General features: G+C 45.8%; 2 protein-coding genes across 3 annotated transcripts in view; one reads left to right on the plus strand and one right to left on the minus strand.

Annotated features, from left to right (window-relative positions):
- The window catches only part of LOC6612984 (G protein-coupled receptor kinase 2), a 47,345-nt gene extending 27,749 nt beyond the window's left edge, over nucleotides 1-19,596 (plus strand). For both annotated transcript variants that reach the window (XM_032722418.1, XM_002037439.2), the window contains 10 exons: nucleotides 15,004-15,099; nucleotides 15,159-15,279; nucleotides 15,345-15,950; nucleotides 16,093-16,198; nucleotides 16,269-16,458; nucleotides 16,899-17,147; nucleotides 17,220-17,377; nucleotides 17,436-17,645; nucleotides 17,727-17,990; nucleotides 18,055-19,596. In XM_032722418.1, coding sequence (XP_032578309.1) covers nucleotides 15,004-15,099; nucleotides 15,159-15,279; nucleotides 15,345-15,950; nucleotides 16,093-16,198; nucleotides 16,269-16,458; nucleotides 16,899-17,147; nucleotides 17,220-17,377; nucleotides 17,436-17,645; nucleotides 17,727-17,990; nucleotides 18,055-18,147 — 2,093 coding nt within the window. In that variant the 3' untranslated portion in view covers nucleotides 18,148-19,596. The remainder of the gene's footprint in view (nucleotides 1-15,003; nucleotides 15,100-15,158; nucleotides 15,280-15,344; nucleotides 15,951-16,092; nucleotides 16,199-16,268; nucleotides 16,459-16,898; nucleotides 17,148-17,219; nucleotides 17,378-17,435; nucleotides 17,646-17,726; nucleotides 17,991-18,054) is intronic.
- A 495-nt stretch (nucleotides 19,597-20,091) lies between these two features.
- LOC6612985 (lysyl oxidase homolog 2A) lies at nucleotides 20,092-21,449 on the minus strand. Its single transcript, XM_032722420.1, has 2 exons — nucleotides 20,575-21,449; nucleotides 20,092-20,519 (listed from the first exon to the last, which is right to left on the minus strand). The coding sequence occupies exons 1-2, from the start codon at nucleotides 21,425-21,427 to the stop codon at nucleotides 20,281-20,283; spliced, it is 1,092 nt and encodes a 363-aa protein (XP_032578311.1). The 5' UTR covers nucleotides 21,428-21,449; the 3' UTR covers nucleotides 20,092-20,280.
- Between the last annotated feature and the right edge of the window lie 42 nt (nucleotides 21,450-21,491).

Genomic DNA, 21,491 nt, shown 5'->3' on the forward strand with positions numbered 1-21,491 from the left:
TGGTCCATTCGTCTTCGTCGCTCATCTTTTGTCTCCCAAAACGTTTGATTTCCCTCCTCATTGATTGAAATGGATATTTATGATTGTATATTGTCTTCAAATTGATAGCGTTTTATGCTCTGCTTTTGCATATCTGATTCAATCTAGTTTTGAGCTCAGGAATCCCATTATGGAAAACCACCGCAGGGAATCCCCGACCTCAGCTGGCTTGGCTCTCTGTATGCAGATCCGTCGTGAAAGCTCTCTGATTACGATTAGAACTTGCCCCGTTCACTCCCATCTTGCCACATGAAATATCGCGTAAGGTAATACGTACATGTTGCGGAGAACCGCAGAGGAAAATGCGGCAGGTGGCGCGTGGTGACCCAGTAGCGCAGCTGTGACCCCAACATGCTTAAAAATGCATGCACTAATGACCGCAGAGACGACAGGTTCATGTACACACAATTCCGATCCTGCTACAGCGTTTTGCTCCGTCGCCCTGTAACGTGATGGCCAATGGTCACCGGAGCGTATGATTAATGTTTTAAATTTTCATGCGAGAATAACCGGAGTTCGAAGTAATTGAATCACTATGCGGCGGACTAGAAATCGATGTGGCTTGGAATCGTTTTTTGTCAGCCACGAATCTAATGAAATAAACAATACATGTTGGATGGGTTCATTTTTTATAAATAATATAACAGTGGTCTTCCTGATTGGCTGCCAATAACAATTCCTTACGCACTTCAACACTTCACCGTCTGTGCAATTCAAACGCATACATCATGTCTAACCCAAAATGCTTCCAAGCTATTACTTTTTAAATATAATTTATTGTACTGGTCTACTATACTATACAGATACCCGCATGTGCACACCATTTTACCTGTATCTTTTGAGCTCGACACACGCAACCTGTTCGGTGGTCTGGGGGGCGTGCGGATTATATACAAAATAAATTGGAATCTATTCACTTTGGCTGTCGGCTATGCCCAAAATAAAAATGAAAAGCAAAGACGCCGCCGGCGGCAGCTGTTGCTGCCCACTGACAGGCGGGCAGATCGACAAACAGTCGGATTTATACATTATATATAGTAGACGAATATGGCCGGGGAGATTCGGACGGGGGCTTGGACAGACGGATACGCAAGACCGATAAGCAAGGCGACTCAAGCGCCATTAGCCTGCCACGAGCCCACGTCTACGTCTAGTGGAGTCGGCCGGGACCATAAAGCAAATTTATTGATTGTTTTGACAATTAATTTTTTATATTGTGCTTTATTTATATGGGGTCGTGATGGGAGGAACAAAGGCCCGGCGAAATTCCATGCAAAATGCTTTTTATACTTCTGATATTTGTTTACGCTCCTCTCACCTGGCTCCAGCTCTAATTTATTTTTATTATGTTGGATTCTTGTTTTAATTTGCCAGCGGGTGGGCAGAGGGGCAGCGGGGAGGGGTGGTGCTGCAACCAGCGTGCCAGACTCATAAATTAAAAGCATCAAAAGTCGAAAAGTGACGGGAGTTGCGAGGGATTTCCATGTAGCGCTGGGCGGAGTAGCTATCCAGATTGTGATTAATTTGTCGGCAAGGCAACGCGACGTATGCGCAATGCACGCAAATGCCAGCCGACAGACAGAAAGTCTGGGATTGGGATTGGGATTGCTGCTCTTCTGGTCAAAACAAGCAGATCCCGAGGATAAATCGCCTATTTGTCTTTGTTAGGCGCAGGGGGCCAGACCCACCGTCCAAGGACCTTCCTTATGATTGATGTCCTTCGGGCGCAATGCATGTTGCCTGCTTTTGGGCGCTGTCGCCTGTCATTTTACGAGCACAGGAAGAATGCCAGAAGTGAGCCACTGAGCTGGGACTGCGTTAAATAAAAAGAAACGCTCATGGTTTGCAGTGGGGAGAGTTCGTCCCTCATCACACCTCCTCGAAAAGTGGTGGACAGGGGGTTTAATGTCCCGGCATAAAAGAGGAGCCCGAGGAGCAACGGAGCTTGGCATATTTTATGCTGGGTCTGTCATGAAAACGTAAGTGTCGCAGTGAAAATTTTTGCTGATGAAAGCCAAGTGAGTTATATGGTAGTACACTGGGCTGCTGAGTGTTGCGAAATCGATAAATATTTATTTGGCTTACTTTATGAGTATGCCCAGAGGCTCACCTCTGCCTAAAGGTGAGTCCATGAAGGAGATTTGCCGGGATTTGCCCTTGATCATTTTCTGATTTAACGGAAATGGCTATATACACTGGGGACCTGGTCGTTTGCAACCACTGTGCAAATAGGGTACTGAACATGGAAATGAATCTCGTGTTGCTGTTGCTGTTGCCTCTGCTGACAACGTGTCGTATGCGCAATTTTTCCATATAAATGACAGCATTTCAGGTTTATGGCAGTTTGCGATTCTCACGCGCGCTTCGCATATCAATTTCAATTCAATTTTTGACAGCATACAACGCATCCATTATCCATTGAGCGCAGACTGCCTAGTTGCAGTAGTGGCAACTTTAATTTCTAAAATGCAGCCAGTCTGGGTCTTTACACTTCATTGGTTGGCAAATGTGCCGGCAACTTGAAATGTTGTCAGCGGCAGCAGCAACAATTCCCCAAAGCAAATAAATAAATGTCAACGGCAAATGGGGAAACCAAAGGTAAGCCGCTCGCTTTTTGCTGCTGAGGCTTAAAAGCAATTATAAAATGCAGCGACAGCTAAATAATACCAATGTAATGAGTGTGTCCGTGTTTGCCAGCCAGAGCTTTTCCATTTACCAATTTCCATTTGCCATTTACCATTTACCATTTAAATCGCAGCATAAACACAATACAAGTAATGCACTGCGCCGACTGCTGATTCTCTCTCCCACATCCATAAAGTGTTGTTCGAATTGATTTTATTTATGGACGGCCGATGCGAGAATTGCAAATGCAATTTCAATTAAACCGTTGATGCCACAAAAGCTGACGAGTTTTGCAGTGGCAATTGAAATCGCAGAGCGGAGCTTATTGTTTATTTGCTGCCTGGGTGGTCGATTGTTTAACTTTGCTTCAAAGCCAAGTCCCCAGTGGACATCCAGCCGCCATAAAAGGCCAAGCTGACATCAAAAGCTGAGCAGTGTCTGAAAAAGGATTCCGTATCCTAAGCACAAAGAATCCATTCCAAAGGCCTTGCATTCGTGGTATTGTAATACCAGGCCTCCAGTTAAGTTTATTAATATCCAATCTATCTGATTCTCCTTGTGCAATGCAGCACAATCTCCAGACATAAATAACTTTAATAACCACAGCCATCAACCTAATCGCCATTCACATGGCTTATATGCATGTATATGCTGGTCCATTGTTTATCTATGCATTACGCATGAGTGATGCAAAACATTACATAACAGCTTACAGCAGTAAAGATTCTGGGGTTTATTGCGTTATTAATTTCTAGAAGTCGATTGTTGACATTTGAGGATTGGCCTTTAAACGCCCTTATTTGCTACACTTGCCAGCTCAGCTTTTTACTTCTCACCATATGCCTAATACTAGTAATGCGGCCATAACTTCCCGGAGTGCAATTACTTCCGCCTTGTGGCATTCGAAGGCATCTAATTACATTTCCAGGATCTTGGATGTGCTAATGGTGATTGCACTTTCTGCTCGTGTTGCGCAATGCCTGAGTGCCTCGCATTTGGTATGCGCATTTAATTATAATTACTACTTACAAGCCGCCTAATGCGCTCAACGCGATTGGCATGTGTACAGATGGGATGGGATGGAGTGGCACGGGATCGGGATCGGAATCGGAATGGGCACGCTTATATCATATTATAACGTGAGCATAAGCCGCTTGCGTTGCATTAGAATGCCAGAATGCCGCCTTCGACGACTGTCAACTGGCTTTTGTTGCTGGCACTGCATTCTGGCATTGCACATTTGCCATTGTTGCTCGACAGCCACCGCCTGCTGATTGTTTGACTGAGTGCTTGAGTGGGTGGCGGGTGGTGGGTGGTGCGGAGAGGGTGGCTTGGCGACTTGTGTGCTGGGCTTGTCAACTAAAAATAACACTCCCATACGAGCGAAAACCACCGAGTACTTGGCGATAAACAATGACAGCCGCTCAGCCTGATAAGTCGCGTTTTTTCCTTTTCAAAACGTTTAATTTTTGTCAAGACATTTAGTTTCGTACGCTTTGTTCTATTTACGTATATTGCTCATGGCTTGCAGTTTTCATTAATCGCCATTTAGTTGGTAAACGCACCTGTTTGGTGCTCGACTCCAGCTCCTGCTCCTTGTGCTTTCCTCCTATGATTTTCCGGATTCATCTGCGAACTGCCGAGAAGTCAGACATGCAAATTGTGTGCCGGTGAAAGTGCGAGATGGAGAGAAATTGCAGCTTTGGCAAGTTTTATTGGCCAACCCGTTGGATGACGACCATCCATCAAAGAAACGGCAGCAAATCGCTGGTTTATGATAACTAAATGCAAATGGAAATCACCGGGCTGCAGTCGAATGGGAAAATGAGCAAGAGTAAATAACAAGCATCGATCATGTTGTTCGCCTGTCAAATGAGCTGCCAAACAAGGCCGCTTAATGTGGGAATGCGGCATGTGTGTTTGTTTTCAGCTGTTAAGCTGTTGGCCCGAACAAACATTTATCTATTGGCAAGTGCTGGCTGGCTCCCAATCGAAGCCCCAACGCACTGAACCGGGCTGAAATGAAATCAAATGTTTGGCAAAATGTGGAGCGTTTAATTGACTGTTTGCTCGGCTGTAAGTCGCAACTAGCCACTCGACTGCAATTAATGTCAAGTCAGCGGACACTGATGAGCCGCCAATGAGGGCAACTAATAAAATTCATTCATAAATAATTCAATGGAACCGAGGAGCATTCGCCGTGTCAATTTATAACAATTTCGCAGGCGTTGCTCGTTGCTCGCTGCTCGCTGCTCGCCTTAATTGATTTGTTTTGCACCCAATAGCGCGGCAGTCGTTTTGTTTGTTTGGCATTTGAATGTTTGAACGAGAATTGCCAAATTGGCATAGATTGAGAATAATTGTGTCTCGTCTGTCTGTCCACCGCCCACCGTTCACCAGAATCCCGACCCCGTCCACCCGGTGTTATCAGTACCAGCAATCCACGTCTGCTCCGCAAGTCCATCTATCACGCAATCTTCTATCTCCGCCATGTGCCCGGCTAATGAGCAGCCCAAAATAGAAAAATACTCGAAAATCGTATGTACATGCATGCAAATCCAGACTGATAAAATGGCCCAGATAATTGCGATTAATCTGGCCGCTCCGCAATAAGCCCATTATGGCCGAAAGAATAAAGCACATGGTCGGCGACGGAAATTCCCTGCCCTTAAAGTCGTTTTTTAAAGAGCCCCATGGCAACAGCTGTTTGTTCACTCCTTCGGCGGTATATTACACAAATGTTGTACAACTTCAAATGCAACCATATGTGCAACAGTGAACAGCTGCTCGCCGCAGCAGCAGCAACCCTATTATTTTCAAAGAAATAGTTTTTTTTTGTTAAATCAGGCATACTCATTAAACAAGTGGGTATGATGTTTGCTTTGTCAAGTAAAATTCCGAAATATGTATAGAAAATGTATGTATGTAGATATATATAGAACCAAACTAATGTGGTTTAACATTTTTAATGGGTATGTTTAAGTCTGAAGAGCGCGAATGTTTGGTACACCACACACACTTAATACATTTCCAGCAGTTGCACACACTCGATGAATTATAAAACAAAAGCAATATAAAGGAAAGACCGAAATAAAAGCCAATGGCAATTAGATGGCAAACAAGTTTGCAGGCCAAGAGCCAGTCTATATGTATGTATGTTTGTATGCTCCGAAGTAACGAGTTGGATGAAAATGGTGATGGTGGAATGGAAAAGGGTCGACGCCTTTATATCCAAATGGTGCTTGGATTGAAATTGATTAAGAGCATCTTTAAATTTAGCTGTCATATTGGAATTCAGAATGTCAAGTTTCCATTCGAAGCCAAGGACGCGTGTACATATACCTGGTCTATAAAGTGCATGGGGGAAAACAGCTTGGATTGTGTGCATACGTCACTCAAACATAAAATCTGATTTGATCTTGAAGCTCTTCACTCACATTTCCGGCGCTGCACAAGCTGATTGCTACCCTGTTGCCAGTTGTCCAGAGCAGAAGGCGAAAACATTTCGGAAATTCATTGCCGGCGCCGAAATATGCAGCATTTTGACAAATACTTTGACAGCCGAAATGCAAACGCCGGCTGGCAGCAGTTGCCTTTGTTTTCGACTCAACCAGGCCAAAACCCGATGCTCCGGGTGCGTTGGCCAAATCGCAATTCGAGTATGGGTGTTTGTTTGGTTATTTCAGCACTTCAGCATTTCAGTGTTTGGTGTTTAGTATCAAATCACGACACGAGCAGCACGTTCGTACTGTCAGCGCTGGGCAGAACTATTTAAATTATGTACAAACTACACTTTGCCAAAAGTTGTAATGCGAGACACGCGCCATGTGTCTCATTTGCTTCTGCTTTTGCTTTTGCTGTTGGTGTTGCTTTTTGCCGGGCCGTGCGATTCGCTTTTGTGTGAAAAGTTTTTGGCCAAGAATGCCGAAAAAGTTCTGCCTGATTATCCGTATTGTTTTTGTGTGCCTGCCGAATGGTTTTTCGGTCGGCGAAGGAAATTGCACTTTAATGCCTAGAGAATGTCGAGCGGAACGTGCAATGCCTTTGATCCAATTTCCAATTCCAAGTCCCGACCTCATCTGCGGCGTTCCGTATATGTTTTTGGGCACCAAGGAAAGACTTGACTTGAGGGTGGTGAGGGTGCTGTGGGTGGGTGGCTAGCATTTGCATTACAAATTCCTTTTAAGCAGGCTTTTACTTTTACCCTGCCTGGTTTTATTTCATTTAATTATCAAGAAGACGAGCAACTCAAATTTCAGAAGGGAATCCAGGAGAGTAAGGGCAGAGCGGCTGAAGGATACGCTTCTGGGGTCGCTCTCGAGGACCTTTCAATAGGCGGCAACAGCAGCCTTTGATGTGTTGCTCGTCCTTGACGTGGCCACGTGGAGCCGTGTCCTCTGCTCTTCGGTGCCCATCAAAAGGTCAAAGTCCTTGGCAACACTTGTCGGAGTTTAAGGCCGAAAGCCAGTCCGCCATTTGCACCAAATTGTCATCCATTCAATTCGCAAGTCGCAATGATAATGAGTTCAACCGCGGCACACGCGGCGTATGATTAATCAAATGGGAGGTGGAAAAAACTCAGAGCGAAATTGAATACGTTTTATTGATTTTCATTGCGTTTTCTTTATTCACTTTCACGGTTTTTTATCGAAATTTAATACGGCGGCACTCGGTGCTGTTTTTTTTTCTACATTTTGTTTGCTTTATGTTTGGTATTTATCTATGAGTGGGATTTGCTCGGCTGCTCAACTAATTTCGCGTCGCTTGTCGCTTAATTTTGGCCAACGAGCAGATGCCAAAGCAACATTGTCACATGGCCTGATGCATGCTTTTATTATTATTACGAGTATGACCGCCATATATGTATGGCTCACTCTTTTTGTGTGCGTGCCCAACAAGGTTAATACAATTTGCTGGCCAATTGCCCTTGGCCAACGGGGAGCATAAAGGTCGGCTTGAAGTAATTACGAGTCATGGCATAGGGCCAATTTTCCTAGATAAACTAATTTAACCGAAAATCAATATTAGCCCGAGCAAAATCAACAGACCCGGCAAACTGCATTCTCCATCTGATTGCCGACGCAAAAAGCGTTTGAAAAACATTTAGCAACGCAAAAGCGAAAGGCCAAAGTGCCGAAACCGAACGACGGCAGTGTTGGCCATAATTTCCGCTTCCGCAATCAAAAAGGAGGACATTTCCATGCCAGAAAGGAACAGGAAGGATGCGCTGGGCACAGAAAGTCAGAGGAAAGTGTTGAAGTGTTGCTTGCTATTTATGATTAAAGGCGGATGTCAGAATCGAACATAATTTACCTACTTATAAATGGGATTCTTATATTTCTATTCAAGCATAGTGAATAGTTTATTTAATTTAAGTTACTCTATCCCTTCTCTCTTACTTTCCAGAGTTTTACTTCAAGGATTCGTTTCTTACGTTTTCTATCCAATTAAAGTCAGCTGACATTTCCCTAAAGTTTCCCTAAACCAATTACATCTAAAAGTTGCTGCTGAAGTTTCCATTTTATTAAATACTCGTAGTTCGCCTTGTAGATTCCGATGCAGAGCATAGTTTTGTCTGTTTCCGTGCACTTTGCATTGCTCTGCAAAAAAAATGTTTACCAATATTCTTTTTGCAACTGAAAATGTCGTTAAGTTGCCACACAATCTGCAGAGAAAAACGCATACCTGAGTGGCCAAAATCAGTTTAGGTAGATACTATTTCAGAAGTCAGAGTGAAATGGAAACGGCTGTTGGGCAATCAACTTGTGAGTCTAATTGCTAACTTCTCCTAGCCGCAAACGCAGCCAGCTAAACAATTGTGTTATTCTGAAAACAACAATTATAATTGCCGGGCAATTTACGCAAGAAATGAGAATTCAGGCAGACCCTTCGCAAATGGAAAGTGGAAATTTGCAGAACTGGGCAAGGCGGCAAACTCGAGGCTGGGAAACTGGGAACTGGGTGCCAAATGGGGAGCCGCCGGCATGAAATATATTTTCAAATACAAGTCACAGGAGTCTAAAAGCAACCACAGCCAGCAGGTTCAGCCTTCAGCCCTTGAGTTTACTGCTCGACTGATGCTGTATGCAGTATGTTTGTGCGAGTATACATAGTCTGGTATACCCACCCACTGGTGGGTAGCAGGCGCATATACTCGTTCCCGAGAGGCTAAACTGGTGTGCGGGTATATATGTATACATAAGTTCGAGGAGGCGCCCGCCGACCCACTCAAACATGCAGCGACAATTTCCTTGAGTAGGATACGAGTTTTCCTTTTTTAGTTTTTACTTTCCACTCTGCTTGTGCAGTTTTTATAGCAGCAACAGCGACAGCGACAACGACAGCGAATTATTATAACGAGAAATGCACTTGAACGTTGCAGCCAGGATATATTATGTATTTGGCGGAGGGGCGTGGAAACTATGGCACTCGAGTGGTTGAGTGGAAGGGGGCTGAGTGCATGGTGCGGGATTCAAAGGGTTTGGCGTGAAATGAACCGCGCTCATAAGACTAATTTAATAAATTAAAAAACTTTCGAGTAGTTGTACAATTTTTTGCACTTTTGTACTGGTAAATGGCACAAAGAAGCTGGAAAATGGCGGTGGCCATAATGAGTGGGAAAAATGTCGTCTTGCTGATAAGAAAATAAAATTTATTTCACAACTATTTGTTGGTCTAGGAAAAAGTTAGTATGAAATGAGAAAATCTGAGGCCATTTAATTAAGCAAATGACGAACCAGTTGGTTTTTCAGTCCAGCTTGCTAAATTCCACATATATATAGCTTCTATTCCCAATCCGCATTGTTTCCTCTGCAATATTAATGCCAGAACTTAAAAACATTTCGATTTCAATCGATTTTCAAATCCCACCCACATCCGCCGCCATAAAAGCGACCACATCATTTATTTACAGCCCACGTCACGTAGTTGCCTCTCTATTTGCAAAAATCCATTTCGCAAGTTCGTTCCAGAAGCAAAAGGAAAAATGTATAAATTTTGATGTAAAGTCTGGCGCAGTGCGCCTCACTGCCAGTTCGGATGATGTTTTCCAGCTGAAACAAAGCCAAACCGCAGTGTTTTCCCTGTTTTTGTTTCAGCCAGGGACGCGAGGGCGTGGTCATTCTCCGCACGCCGCCCCCACAGCCCCGCCCCTGCTGATGTTTGCACAATGCTTTCGGGCCTTTGAGTCCCGCGGCGGTTGCACAAACTATTTACCAGCCCAGCCGGCCATGTCAAGTCGGTTGTGTCAATATTTGCAGCTCTGCATTCAGCGTTCGGGCTTTAATTAAACGAAGAATCGCAGAAGATGTGCCCGGCCTTATCAGTTCTTATATTGCCCATTAAAGGAGGAGTCCTGTGGCCACTGGACCGGACTCCTTGCGCAGCCATCCGGACAGCTCTGGACATTCTCAGGTAGCTCGTAACTCGCCCGGGTGCCATTACGCATACGCAGTGTGGTGCTTAAGCACGCTTCCCCGGCCATGTTTACGTTTCGTTTATTGTGCGTTTTACGACATCATGTGCGCCATATAAACGGAACGGTGTGAGCCAGTTTATGCCCATTTATTGGCCAAGTAGCGCGACTAAGGCGCAATCCAAGTCGAAGCCAAAAGCGGAACTCGGCCACTTTGTTTTTGAATGAATAAATTAGGGCTCATATGTGCATCTCAACTTTTTTTGATACGTTTGCTTATGAGGAGCAGAACGTGTAGAGGACATCAAAGGACACGTTCGAATGGAATGCGACTTTGGGGAGTTTTCACTCAAAAGTTTTGCCCCTAAAGTAACCAGTGTCAGTAGCCGGGCTTTAACCATTTCTCGGGCCATTTGGTGTAGGGTCCTGGCGGACTTAAGACGATCTAATGACGGCGCCAATGAATCAACTTTCCTTAATAGTTTGCCCTCCAAGTTAACTGTTTTCTGCACTCCGACGAAGCCATTAAAAAACGGCCACGAATGGCGCCAATTTTGTGTCTTCCCCGAGCAAATGAAGCTTGAACGAGCGAAAGACAAGCGAAGCAGGAAATTGTGTGTCCCAGGTTTCTAGTTCAATCCCGGCCGTTTCGAAGTGGAAACGAAATAAAACAATTTAATAATGCTATGCAATAAAATATCCTATAACGTTTCCCGTTGTTTTATGGCCCGTCCAGACTAATTTAACTATTGCCCAGCTGCCGAAAAAGCAACACAAATAGAGTGTATTTCTTTTTATCTCCAACCGCCGATGTGTGTTGGCCACTCGAGGAAGAATTCCGACGCTTTCGATGATGCCATTTGTACAGCCACACTTTTTGTTTTTACGCGAGTGTGCTTGGAATTTTAATGAAAATATTTGAGTTTCTCGAGGGGTATTTTAAATGTTCAACTGCAAGTAAGCTACACAGGAAACAATTGCTGGTGCTGTGGAATGATTGCTTCCTTAAATCATCCATTCCAGTGATGTATGCTACTACTCAGTCGATCCGCTTCTAATATTGGATTGAAGTTAATTAATTTGGCCTGCTCCCTTTCCTTTGGCGGGCATTTCTGTATTCAGACTCTTCCTATATTGCCGTAATAAATTGCAGTTAATAGCCGGGCCGTCCATTAACTGCTCCTGAATTTGGGTGGATTTTTGCCCTAGATCGATTTCCATATGTGTGTGGTGGTGCTGGTGTACCTGATGTACTATAATTATTTTATCACGCATTTAATTAGTTGGCCAGTCCCGCTCCACAAGGCTGAATGCTCAAAGTGCCATTATGTGCATTCCGTGCGTGGCTTTTCCACTGGGGTGGGTGGGGTGGTGGCCATGCTACGGTGCTGGGACTGCAGCCCGCAATTAAGTGCCTTTGCCAATCAAAGGCCCATTTACATGCATTTCATGTGGCAGCGTCTGCTTTTATTTCCCTCCCTCCTTCGGACCCGCCTCCTCCTCAGTGGACCACCCACTGAACCACTCCCGACACCACCCAGCACCACCTACCGCCCACCACCCACCACCCACCTGCTGATGGGGCAGCGGCGTTATGCGACTGCCAATCAACTTTTCGATTGCCGGCGGCGTAACTTTTACGGCTTTTTATTGTTATTTTGAATTTTTATGGTTTTTTAACAGTAATAATTAATTTAATGTGCGCTTCGCTGTAGGTAAATCGTCGTCAGAACGCTCCCCGATTCGCCTTAAATTATTATTTCGACTGCCGCAGTGTTTGTTTTGCATTAGCGAATGTGTAAAAACTGCTGTCGAACATTTTGGTCGCTGTTTTAATACACGTTTTGCGTGCGAGGTTGTCTGAACTTTTAACAACCAAAACGCAGACGGGCGGCAAGAGGGAGGCAAATAGAGGTTGAGCGGGGTGATCTGCAGGATTATCCATCAGTAGTTGGAATTCCTTGCATATAGAGATAGACTTTCAAATTATTATTCAACTTATTAAACGGCTTTGTTCATTTCGAACTGTCGATTCCCTTGGGCATATCTCACGTTTCGGCTGGACTTCACCGCCCCATAATAGATTTCCCTAGTCAATCGAAAGCCTTCTGCGATGGCTCCCTGAGGGCCTTGGCCGTGAGCTTATTAGCACGCACTTAACCTTGGACCACGACTTGGCCAAAATGGAGGAGGGCTGGCCATAAATAATTGCAACTAACAGTTGGTGGCCGCCTCTTGGTTTTGCTCGCCAGTGAAAAATGACATCAAATTACGCCGGGACGAAAGGAGGAGACAACTTGGCACTTATAAATTGTGTCACATACTTCTTGGCGTCCAGCGGGAAAATTGATCATAACGATTCGAGCGTTTTCGAGCTCCATAAAAGTTTCGGACCAAAAACTTGTAATGCGAAGCCATAAATCAGCGACCATTTAATGTAAACTGTAATTTCTTTTATTTCGACGGCCCTTGGCCATCTAGTGTCAACTTGTTGAGTCGTAAATAAAGGAAGGGGGCCGACCTCGCCGCTGTGTCTCCAGTGATGAGTACTTATCCTTATGCTCATCCGCATCCTGGCGCTGGGTTCCTGCGTCCGGGCAGTCAATTAGATAGCAGGATTGCGGCCATTGCAGTTGGCAGTCGCTCCGCTCGGTGGCTCCTCCGGCTGACAAATTGCATTTGTAACCGCTTGACTTGGTGCAAGGATGAAAACCGGAGCCCAAGATGGGGACGCTATTTTTCTTATTGATTGGTTTTAATTAGGAAAGCCATCAACCGCAAATTAGCCTTGCGATGGCTTCATTAATAAGTTTTTATAGCACTTTCCTCTACATCCACCGCCCATTACTTTTGTTTTCCTTCTGCACATCCACATGGAGCACATCATCCAGCCAGCGAACTGAGCTGAAAGCCAAGCGCTCACATAATACGATTTATTTGTTTTGAAAATGTTTTCCTGACTTTCGCTCGCCCTCCTGCAAGTTTCGTAATCCATTGAGATGCGGCGTTGTTTCTGTTTTTACGCCTCGCCAAATAATTGCCAAGAACCTTACAAACTTTTGTGACGCCGGTGGTTATGGTCAGAAGAAGACGAATGCCAGCCGAAGAAAGTTCAATTTTAAAGAGCACTAACGACCCAAAAGTTTATTACTCCGATAGCATTTGAGAATACCAATATATGTACTGTCATATCGGGATGCTTGAATTTAATGAACTGAATATATCCAAGGCTTGGCATTATAATCCCATAATCCGAGCGTGCACTTGGCCCACACATTTCATATTTGCTCAGTGCCCGGGTCTGTTGGCTAATTGTTACTTGGCCAAACTTCGTTTTGCTTCAGCACTCAGCAGCGCCGGCTTAGGGTTAACTTTTCCCTTTTCCGAAACTTCAACGGGTAATTTCATTTAGCTAAGCGCAGAGCAACCTCATCCTCCAGGTGGTGGTGCCTCCATGGAAATTACGACTGCTGGTGCCCTTCAAAGTTTGCGAGTTTATTTTTGCATAATTGCACTGAGACTAAATTAAATGCTCACGCACTGGGGGATCCTTCGTCAGGGAAACTTTAAGCCTGGCCAAAACTTTTGGCAGCAGACTGTTGGCAGCATAAATAAGTGGCTAATGCTCTGTGGCCAGACGAGTCTGTGTATGCATTCGGCGCTCAGAGAGAACGAATGTGTTTGCAGCAAACGAGGCAGTCCAAATAACAAGGTTGCGTTCATGCCAAGAACACACCTACTTTGTAGTAAATTTACTCCTTTGATCAATGTATAGCATACTTTCCCGGGTGGTCCAGTAGCTTTGCTTATATGATGTGATATATATGATATGATTTAGATGTAAATTAAACGATATTCCAAGTGCCATTATCTTAAATATTGAATCACTGAGTATAGGGAATAAATTCGTTGCTATTTCTTTGGCCACGACCGTGGCTCTGCGATGGGCATATTAACCCAGTTTCCTTGACTGGCTGTGTTGCTGTTCCACCCACTTCATCCGCTTCCGGCCGAACATTGTTGCGAACTCGCTTACGTTTTGCACTCGCTTGATTTTGACTGCTTCTGACATTTATGCCCTCTCACTGGACTCCACTCCACTCCACTCAATTCCATTCCGTTCCTTGCCAGACGCCTGGCTATCCACTTAATTTTCTTGCTGGATTTTATGGCTCCACTATTATCGACTGGCCCGACTGGCACTGAGAGAAAGGACTAGGAATGGTTGAGGGCGAATGGATGATATAGTGATTTATTCAGTGTAATGAGCCTTTTGTGTGGTCACTTGTGCACAAAAAATGAAGGGTCAATACCGAACGACTTGAATTTGGCGACGGAACTAGGTGGTGTAATAAGCCCCCAAGATTGAGTTAAGCTCTGTCCAGGTCCACACGATCTCTCACCTCCGATTGGCCACGTAAACTGATTCATTTCGTTCCTACAGCCGAGCCAAGTGTCACGAGTCACGAATCAACAGACGGGACTCAGTGCAGTTTGTTTGTCTTGTTTATGTGAATGCATTTAATGCATTTCGCATTGGAAATATTGTTTTTATGGCTCGTAGCTAGTGCAAATAAAACAGAATTGTCGGCATGACATTAAACCAGACGAAAGAAGGACAGTTTGTCGATGAGATGCGGATGCGGATGTGGATGTGGAAGCGGAGTAGCAATCAATGCAATCACGTTCCCAGCCCCTGGTTTAGTGCAAGCAAACGTTCACTTTACCTTTGCACTCGAGTGCCGGGGAAATCACAGTGTTTGCTCCGGAGATGGGAATTAGGAATTCCATTCAAATTGTTATTCATAAAATGCCAATTGAGTGCTGTGGCTTCCGATTGAACTACTGAATTCCAAGACCTTGTTTGCCCTTAATAAATGTTTGTCGACTCTCGTCTCAACTGAATTCTGTTCTTTGCATTGCAGGTGGTTCCGACAGCAACAAGGGAAAGAGCAAAAAATGGCGCAAGATATTGCAATTCCCACACATATCGCAATGCATCAACCTGAAAGACAAATTAGGTGAGCTTTCTGGGAGTGCCAAATGCATAGTTTGTACTCACATTCTCCCTCTTCCCCAGATATAAGCTATGGCTACGTGATAGATCAGCAACCCATTGGTCGTGAGCTCTTCCGTCTGTTTTGCGAGAACAAAAGGCCCGTCTACTTTCGCTACATCACCTTCCTGGATGAGGTGGTCAAGTATGTGTGGTGCTGTAAGGCTCTGAGGTCACAGGCGGCTAATCTTTTCGCTTTCCGCCTTTCAGATACGAGATCGAGTACATCTCGAACCGCATATTCATTGGCCATGACATCGGCCGTCGCTTCTTGGATGTCGAGGCACAGCTGGAGCTGCGCAACGGCAGCGGGGGCGACGCCTTGGACGCCGAGACGCAGGAGGAGCTGCTGCTCAACAGCAGCAATGCCAATCCAACTGAAACAGCTGAGACTGAACACTGCAACAATACCACCGCCAACAACTGCAACAACATCAACAACAGCAACAACTCGCAGCACAGCAGCGACATCAATCACAAGAAGCTGGACACGCGCAATCACAACGGCGACGACGCCACTGGGCACGGGAGCAGCCACCAGGACGACGGGGACGAGAGCGTCAAGTGCCAGGAGGGCCATGACGATGCGGAAAAGGGCGGTGTCGGAGAGGGAGGCGGCGGCGGAAAGTGTGTCGACGTGGGCGGGTATCCCGACGAACTCGTGTTGGACGTGCTCAACGACGATCTCATTGCGCAAGTGCGTAACAAACTCAACAGCGGCGGCAAGGACATCTTTGCCCAGTGTGTGAACGCGGTTAAAGCGTTCCTGGCCGGCGAGCCGTTCCGGGAGTTTGAGAGCTCTATGTATTTTCACCGGTACGTTCTAAAATTTTTGAAATATGGTGATGAGTCTGCAGGGATCGAGCGATATAATAACCTCTTTTTAACTGAACACTGAAGTAAATTCCGAGAAAAACTTAATAACAATAACTTTCCGTATCTCTTTTCGCCCAACCAGATACTTGCAGTGGAAGTGGCTTGAGGCGCAGCCAATCACCTACAAAACGTTTCGCATGTACCGGGTGCTCGGAAAGGGCGGCTTCGGCGAAGTGTGCGCCTGTCAGGTAAGCCAGGAAAATAGCCACCTGTGGCCACCTGACCTCGTTTTCACACACCCCGTCTTTCTGTGCATAGGTGCGGGCCACTGGGAAAATGTACGCGTGCAAAAAGCTGGAGAAAAAGCGCATCAAGAAGCGCAAGGGCGAGTCGATGGTGTTAATCGAGAAGCAGATACTGCAGAAAATCAACTCGCCGTTCGTGGTCAATCTGGCCTACGCGTACGAGACAAAGGACGCCCTCTGCCTGGTGCTGACCATAATGAATGGTGGGTGTTATCGAGTTACTCTGTTGCCCAATGCTCAAGAGGGGCCAATACAGCTGTTCATTGGCAGCCAGTTAGGGTTAATTAAGTGCCGGGACTCTTTATCGGTTAATCCAGTTAGTTTCCCATTCGACGGCATTCATCTAGCTATGTATCCCGTGTCCTTCGCTGCCAATTATCCGACAGTCCGGCATTTGCATGCATTCATTAAAACGCTAACAAATGCATGTGTAATCCCAGCGATGATTGAGTTTGCAATTTTAATTAAATTCCTGGCATTCAAGCGGCTGGCACAATGCAGAAGTCATCCTGCCAGTTGTCCGTCCGTCAATCCACGACCTAATTGAATTTGTACACAAAAGCCAAAGCAAGTCAGTCAACCAATAAGGCTCCCAGGACACGTCATTGTTTGAGGAAGACAATCAACGTCCTCTCTTTTGCAGGCGGCGATTTGAAATTCCACATTTACAACATGGGCGGCGAACCCGGCTTCGAACTGGAGCGTGCCCGCTTCTATGCCGCCGAGGTGGCCTGTGGGCTGCAGCACCTGCACAAGCAGGGCATCGTCTACCGGGACTGCAAGCCGGAAAACATCCTCCTTGACGATCACGGCCATGTGCGCATTTCCGACCTGGGACTGGCCGTCGAGATACCGGAGGGCGAGATGGTGCGTGGCCGGGTGGGCACAGTGGGTAAGTATCCGCTAAGCTGATTGAAATTAATGCGCCCAGCTAAGCTACTTTATTTCCGTCCCAATCGAATAGGCTACATGGCCCCCGAGGTCATCGACAACGAGAAGTACGCCTTCTCCCCGGACTGGTTCAGCTTCGGCTGCCTGCTGTACGAGATGATCGAGGGCCAAGCGCCGTTCCGGATGCGTAAGGAGAAGGTCAAGCGCGAGGAGGTGGACAGGCGCGTTAAGGTCGGTCATAACCGTCGGTATTACATGGATTTTGGCTAAAGCCTTCTTTCCCCCACAGGAGGACCCCGAAAAGTATTCAAGCAAGTTTAATGATGAAGCCAAATCAATGTGCCAACAGCTGTTAGCTAAATCGATAAAGCAGCGCCTAGGCTGCCGCAACGGTCGCATGGGCGGGCAGGATGTGATGGCCCACCCGTTTTTCCACTCCACCCAGCTCAATTGGCGTCGCCTGGAGGCTGGTATGCTGGAGCCACCCTTTGTGCCAGACGTGAGTTGACTCGACCCATTTGCATACATGCCGTCGTGATATTGGAAGCATCGAACCTAATCGTTTTTCCATCATCCGCAGCCGCACGCCGTTTACGCCAAAGATGTGCTCGATATTGAACAGTTCTCCACGGTGAAGGGCGTCAATATCGACGAATCCGACACGAATTTCTATACGAAATTCAACACAGGCTCCGTGTCCATTTCCTGGCAGAACGAGATGATGGAGACCGAGTGCTTTCGGGAACTGAATGTTTTTGGACCCGAGGAGTGTCCCACGCCAGATTTGCAGATCAATGCAGCGCCCGAACCAGACAAGGCGGGCTGTTTCCCCTTTCGCCGGAAGGTTTGTTTGACTCACCTTACTCCTGAAACCTGTAATACCTGTAATAACTGAATCCCTTTTGCAGAAGAAGCAGCCGGCTCGCACTCAGCCAATACCCATTCCGGAGCATCTGTTAACTACTAGTCACAGCGTGTCCTCCACGACGGTCGAAAGCTGATAGCAGAGATCAGTCGAGGATGCCCTTAAGCGGACGCCTGACGTAGACGTCGACACATAGCACAAATTGCGCACAGTTACCCCGGATTGGAAGAGTTCAGCAGGAGCATAACAACTTTAGAGCACAACCTAATTATAAAACCGAAACTACATCGGTTTATCCCTCAGTTGACGCGCAAGAAGCATTTTTGAAATTGTACTTTTACATCAAATTTTCTAATGAAAGTTGTTCAAGCTGATTTCGACACACAATATATATTTATGAATGTTTCAAAAGACTCCTTACCGAAACAACACACACACACATTGAGCACACATTAGAGAGTTAATTAATTGTAATTGTGGTAACAAGAATACCACTTACTACACCACTTTGAGAGCTAAGGCCGTCAGTTTGTCACAGCACCCAAAAATAATGTTACTTAAATACGAGCGCTATACAACATACAAGTGATCATCTATAACACGCATCGCCGGAAGCGGGACAACAGCGGATGGGCGGCAGGAAGAGCACTACGTAGACGGCTGAGTAATATGTAATTTTTGTATAGTAGTTTGTGATCGACGGGACAGCGTTGGACGATAGATGTTCTAGTTAGCATTTGTAAGTTAAGAAAATGACATGAATACTCGAACACTTGAATGCATTTTTAACAAATACTTAACACATGCTACTACGTTGTACATGCGTAGTTACGATACAAGCGTGCAACCTAATCAGATGTAAATGTAAAATCTTTAATTATTTATACGACTCCTATGTTTTATTGCCGCACTCTTTTGCTAATCTTTTCACATCGTTCTTTTACTTTTTCTGTTGCCTAAGTTTAAGTTGCCGAAGGTTCCCATGGAAGAACGTTATTACTGATATTTGTTTCGTCATGCAATTAAATGAACGGCAAGTTATGCTAACTAATGCTAATTCATTGAGATATCGATGTCAGATAGCGTCTAAGTTTTGTGTAATAGTAGCGTAGGCATTTTGTAATTAGCAATTAGCAACAAAGAAGAAACAAAAACAAAAGTAAACCAATTGGAGAATTTATTATGTTAGTATGAAAATTAATTATGATTATCGAACCGGTTGGCTGGCAGCATGGAACGCGCCAGCTGGACGTCTTAGTTTCAATTCACTTGATTTAGGCACAACTAGTAAATTGTAAGGCATATAATGAACAACTACTACCAGCACAACCAACCAGCATTCAAAACAGCAAACGCCATCCGCATCAGCCCCAAATTCAATTTAGCACTACAACTACATAAAGTAAACCAAACTGAGCAAGCGCCGAAATATTTATCTCTAGCAATTAAAGGCATATTTATAGAGCATCGTAAATACCAGATATACATACATAAATAAATCTATTCTGTAAGCGAAATAATACAAAATACAACCGAAAAGTCAAGAGATGGACATTCAAAAACAATAAACGTATTAAACTATCAAGTTGTGTGGCGTTTCATTCTTTTGCAGCCAAGGTTGAAAAGTAACGGTCGAAATATAAGATTTTGCTATGCTAGGTAAGCAATTTAAATTTGGCGCCAAAGAATGCACTTCGGATGATTGCAAAGAGTTGCATACTTTTGGGAGCGCGCTTTTTCAAAATAACGGTCGGTCCAAACAAAATTTTACCAGCTGGTAGGCACTTGCTACAAATTATGTTCGCCTGGTATTGACAACCAAAAAACTTGCAACATGAGCACTGCGATTTGACAATCTGTCGGCCGATTTGACGGTTCGTTTGAATTGAAATACCAGGCGAACAGAAATATCAGCAGGTGGATGGATAAACTAACTTAAAAGTACGCAGCGCCTGCTGGTATGCACTGCAGTGTGCACCCAAGAGTGACGGCGCCGCAGAAAAGTATGCCACATAAAATAATTGTTCGACTTTCGGAGCAGCTTCCAAAAGTATACCAGGAATTATTGTTTGGCAGTGAATAAACCGCTACTCCCCGAAAGTATACTAGCTTTATTCAAGTACACAGATTAATTATGATTCTAAGCCCTAAAGTATTCATTTCAAATGATCCAAGCCAGCTGGCATTGGCAGGTGTGAAATTCCTAGTATCTAAGAGGTCACCAGAGGTGGCTCATACCGCTATCTTACTTTCTAAACAGTACACAAAATCATATCTTAAACCAAAGTGGCTTGCGGCGACAGTTGAAAATCCTTGTCGTCTGCTGTACGCCAGTGTAGTCAAGGAGGCACTCGGCTCCGTTGTTCTCGAAGGATATCTCGCCCAGCTTGTACTCGGGATTGAGGGCCACTCGCAGGATGTAGCGTCGGTTGATAGGAACTCGGGTGACATCCACCCACTGGCAGTCCAGCACATCGGTGTAGGTGTCTGCGCAGCCCACAGAAATGCCTGCAAGGAGATGGGTTACCAGGGATCCCTTGGAAGCTGTCACAAGTTCACGTACCTTGGGTGGTGTTGCCACAGGTGTACTTTTGCCGTACTCCTGGCCGGCATTCAGTGTCCATCAGGCAAAAGGAGGCCTTGTGTCCCTGGGCCACCTTTCGGTAGTTGAGGTCGTAAACATCAAAGGTGGCAAAAACATTCATGCTGTGGTAGTGTCTGTGGCACTGGTGCCACACCCAGTCCTTGTAGTTAGCGTAGGGGCTCACATCGGCGGTGCCCACATTGGAAGCCTTAACGGAAAAGCGAAGCAGTATCCTTGCAGCGTGCGGATTCGTCCTTCGGATCTCGTAAGCGTCGGCGGAAACACAGTGCTCTTCCATGGCGCAGGTGAGTCGCGACATGGGCACGGCCTCTAGGCGGGCGGTTCTCTCGATGTCCACCAGTCCGATCTCCAGGTCAGCCGAGTGGCTAACACAGGCCACAATGCTGACATTATGGTTTCTGGCATTGCAGAGGTTCGGGTAGTGGGACTCCCGGATGCAGTCGGCTAGGCGGCGCTCGGTTCCTCTGCACAGAGTTCCCACCATGCCCCACGGATACTTCCGGCTATCCCCGTGCTCCGTTCCCTGGCTAGCCTTGGAAGCGTAGCCCAGTCCCAGCTGTCGACACACCACATTTGCCTCCCGCATGCTCCACGTAGTGCTGCAGATCGTACCCCATGAGGCGCCAAAGTCAAAGCTCACCTCCACGCGTCCCTCGCGGAGGACTTGAATACCGGCGAGCGCTGCCTTGTTGGTGGCCAGTCGGACCATCATGTTTCTATAGTTGTTCTGCACGTTGAGGCCACTGTTGTTGGCCCAACCTTGGCTGAGCACCACAAGGAGCTGCAACAATTGAAACCGGAACGAAGCCATAGCCCATTCAGCGCGTTCTGGTGGAGCACACCCAACTCGCAACCAGTTTTAAAGTCAATGGAAC

The sequence above is a fragment of the Drosophila sechellia genome, chromosome 3R (assembly GCF_004382195.2).
Source record: "Drosophila sechellia strain sech25 chromosome 3R, ASM438219v1, whole genome shotgun sequence".
Lineage (NCBI taxonomy): Eukaryota > Metazoa > Arthropoda > Insecta > Diptera > Drosophilidae > Drosophila > Drosophila sechellia.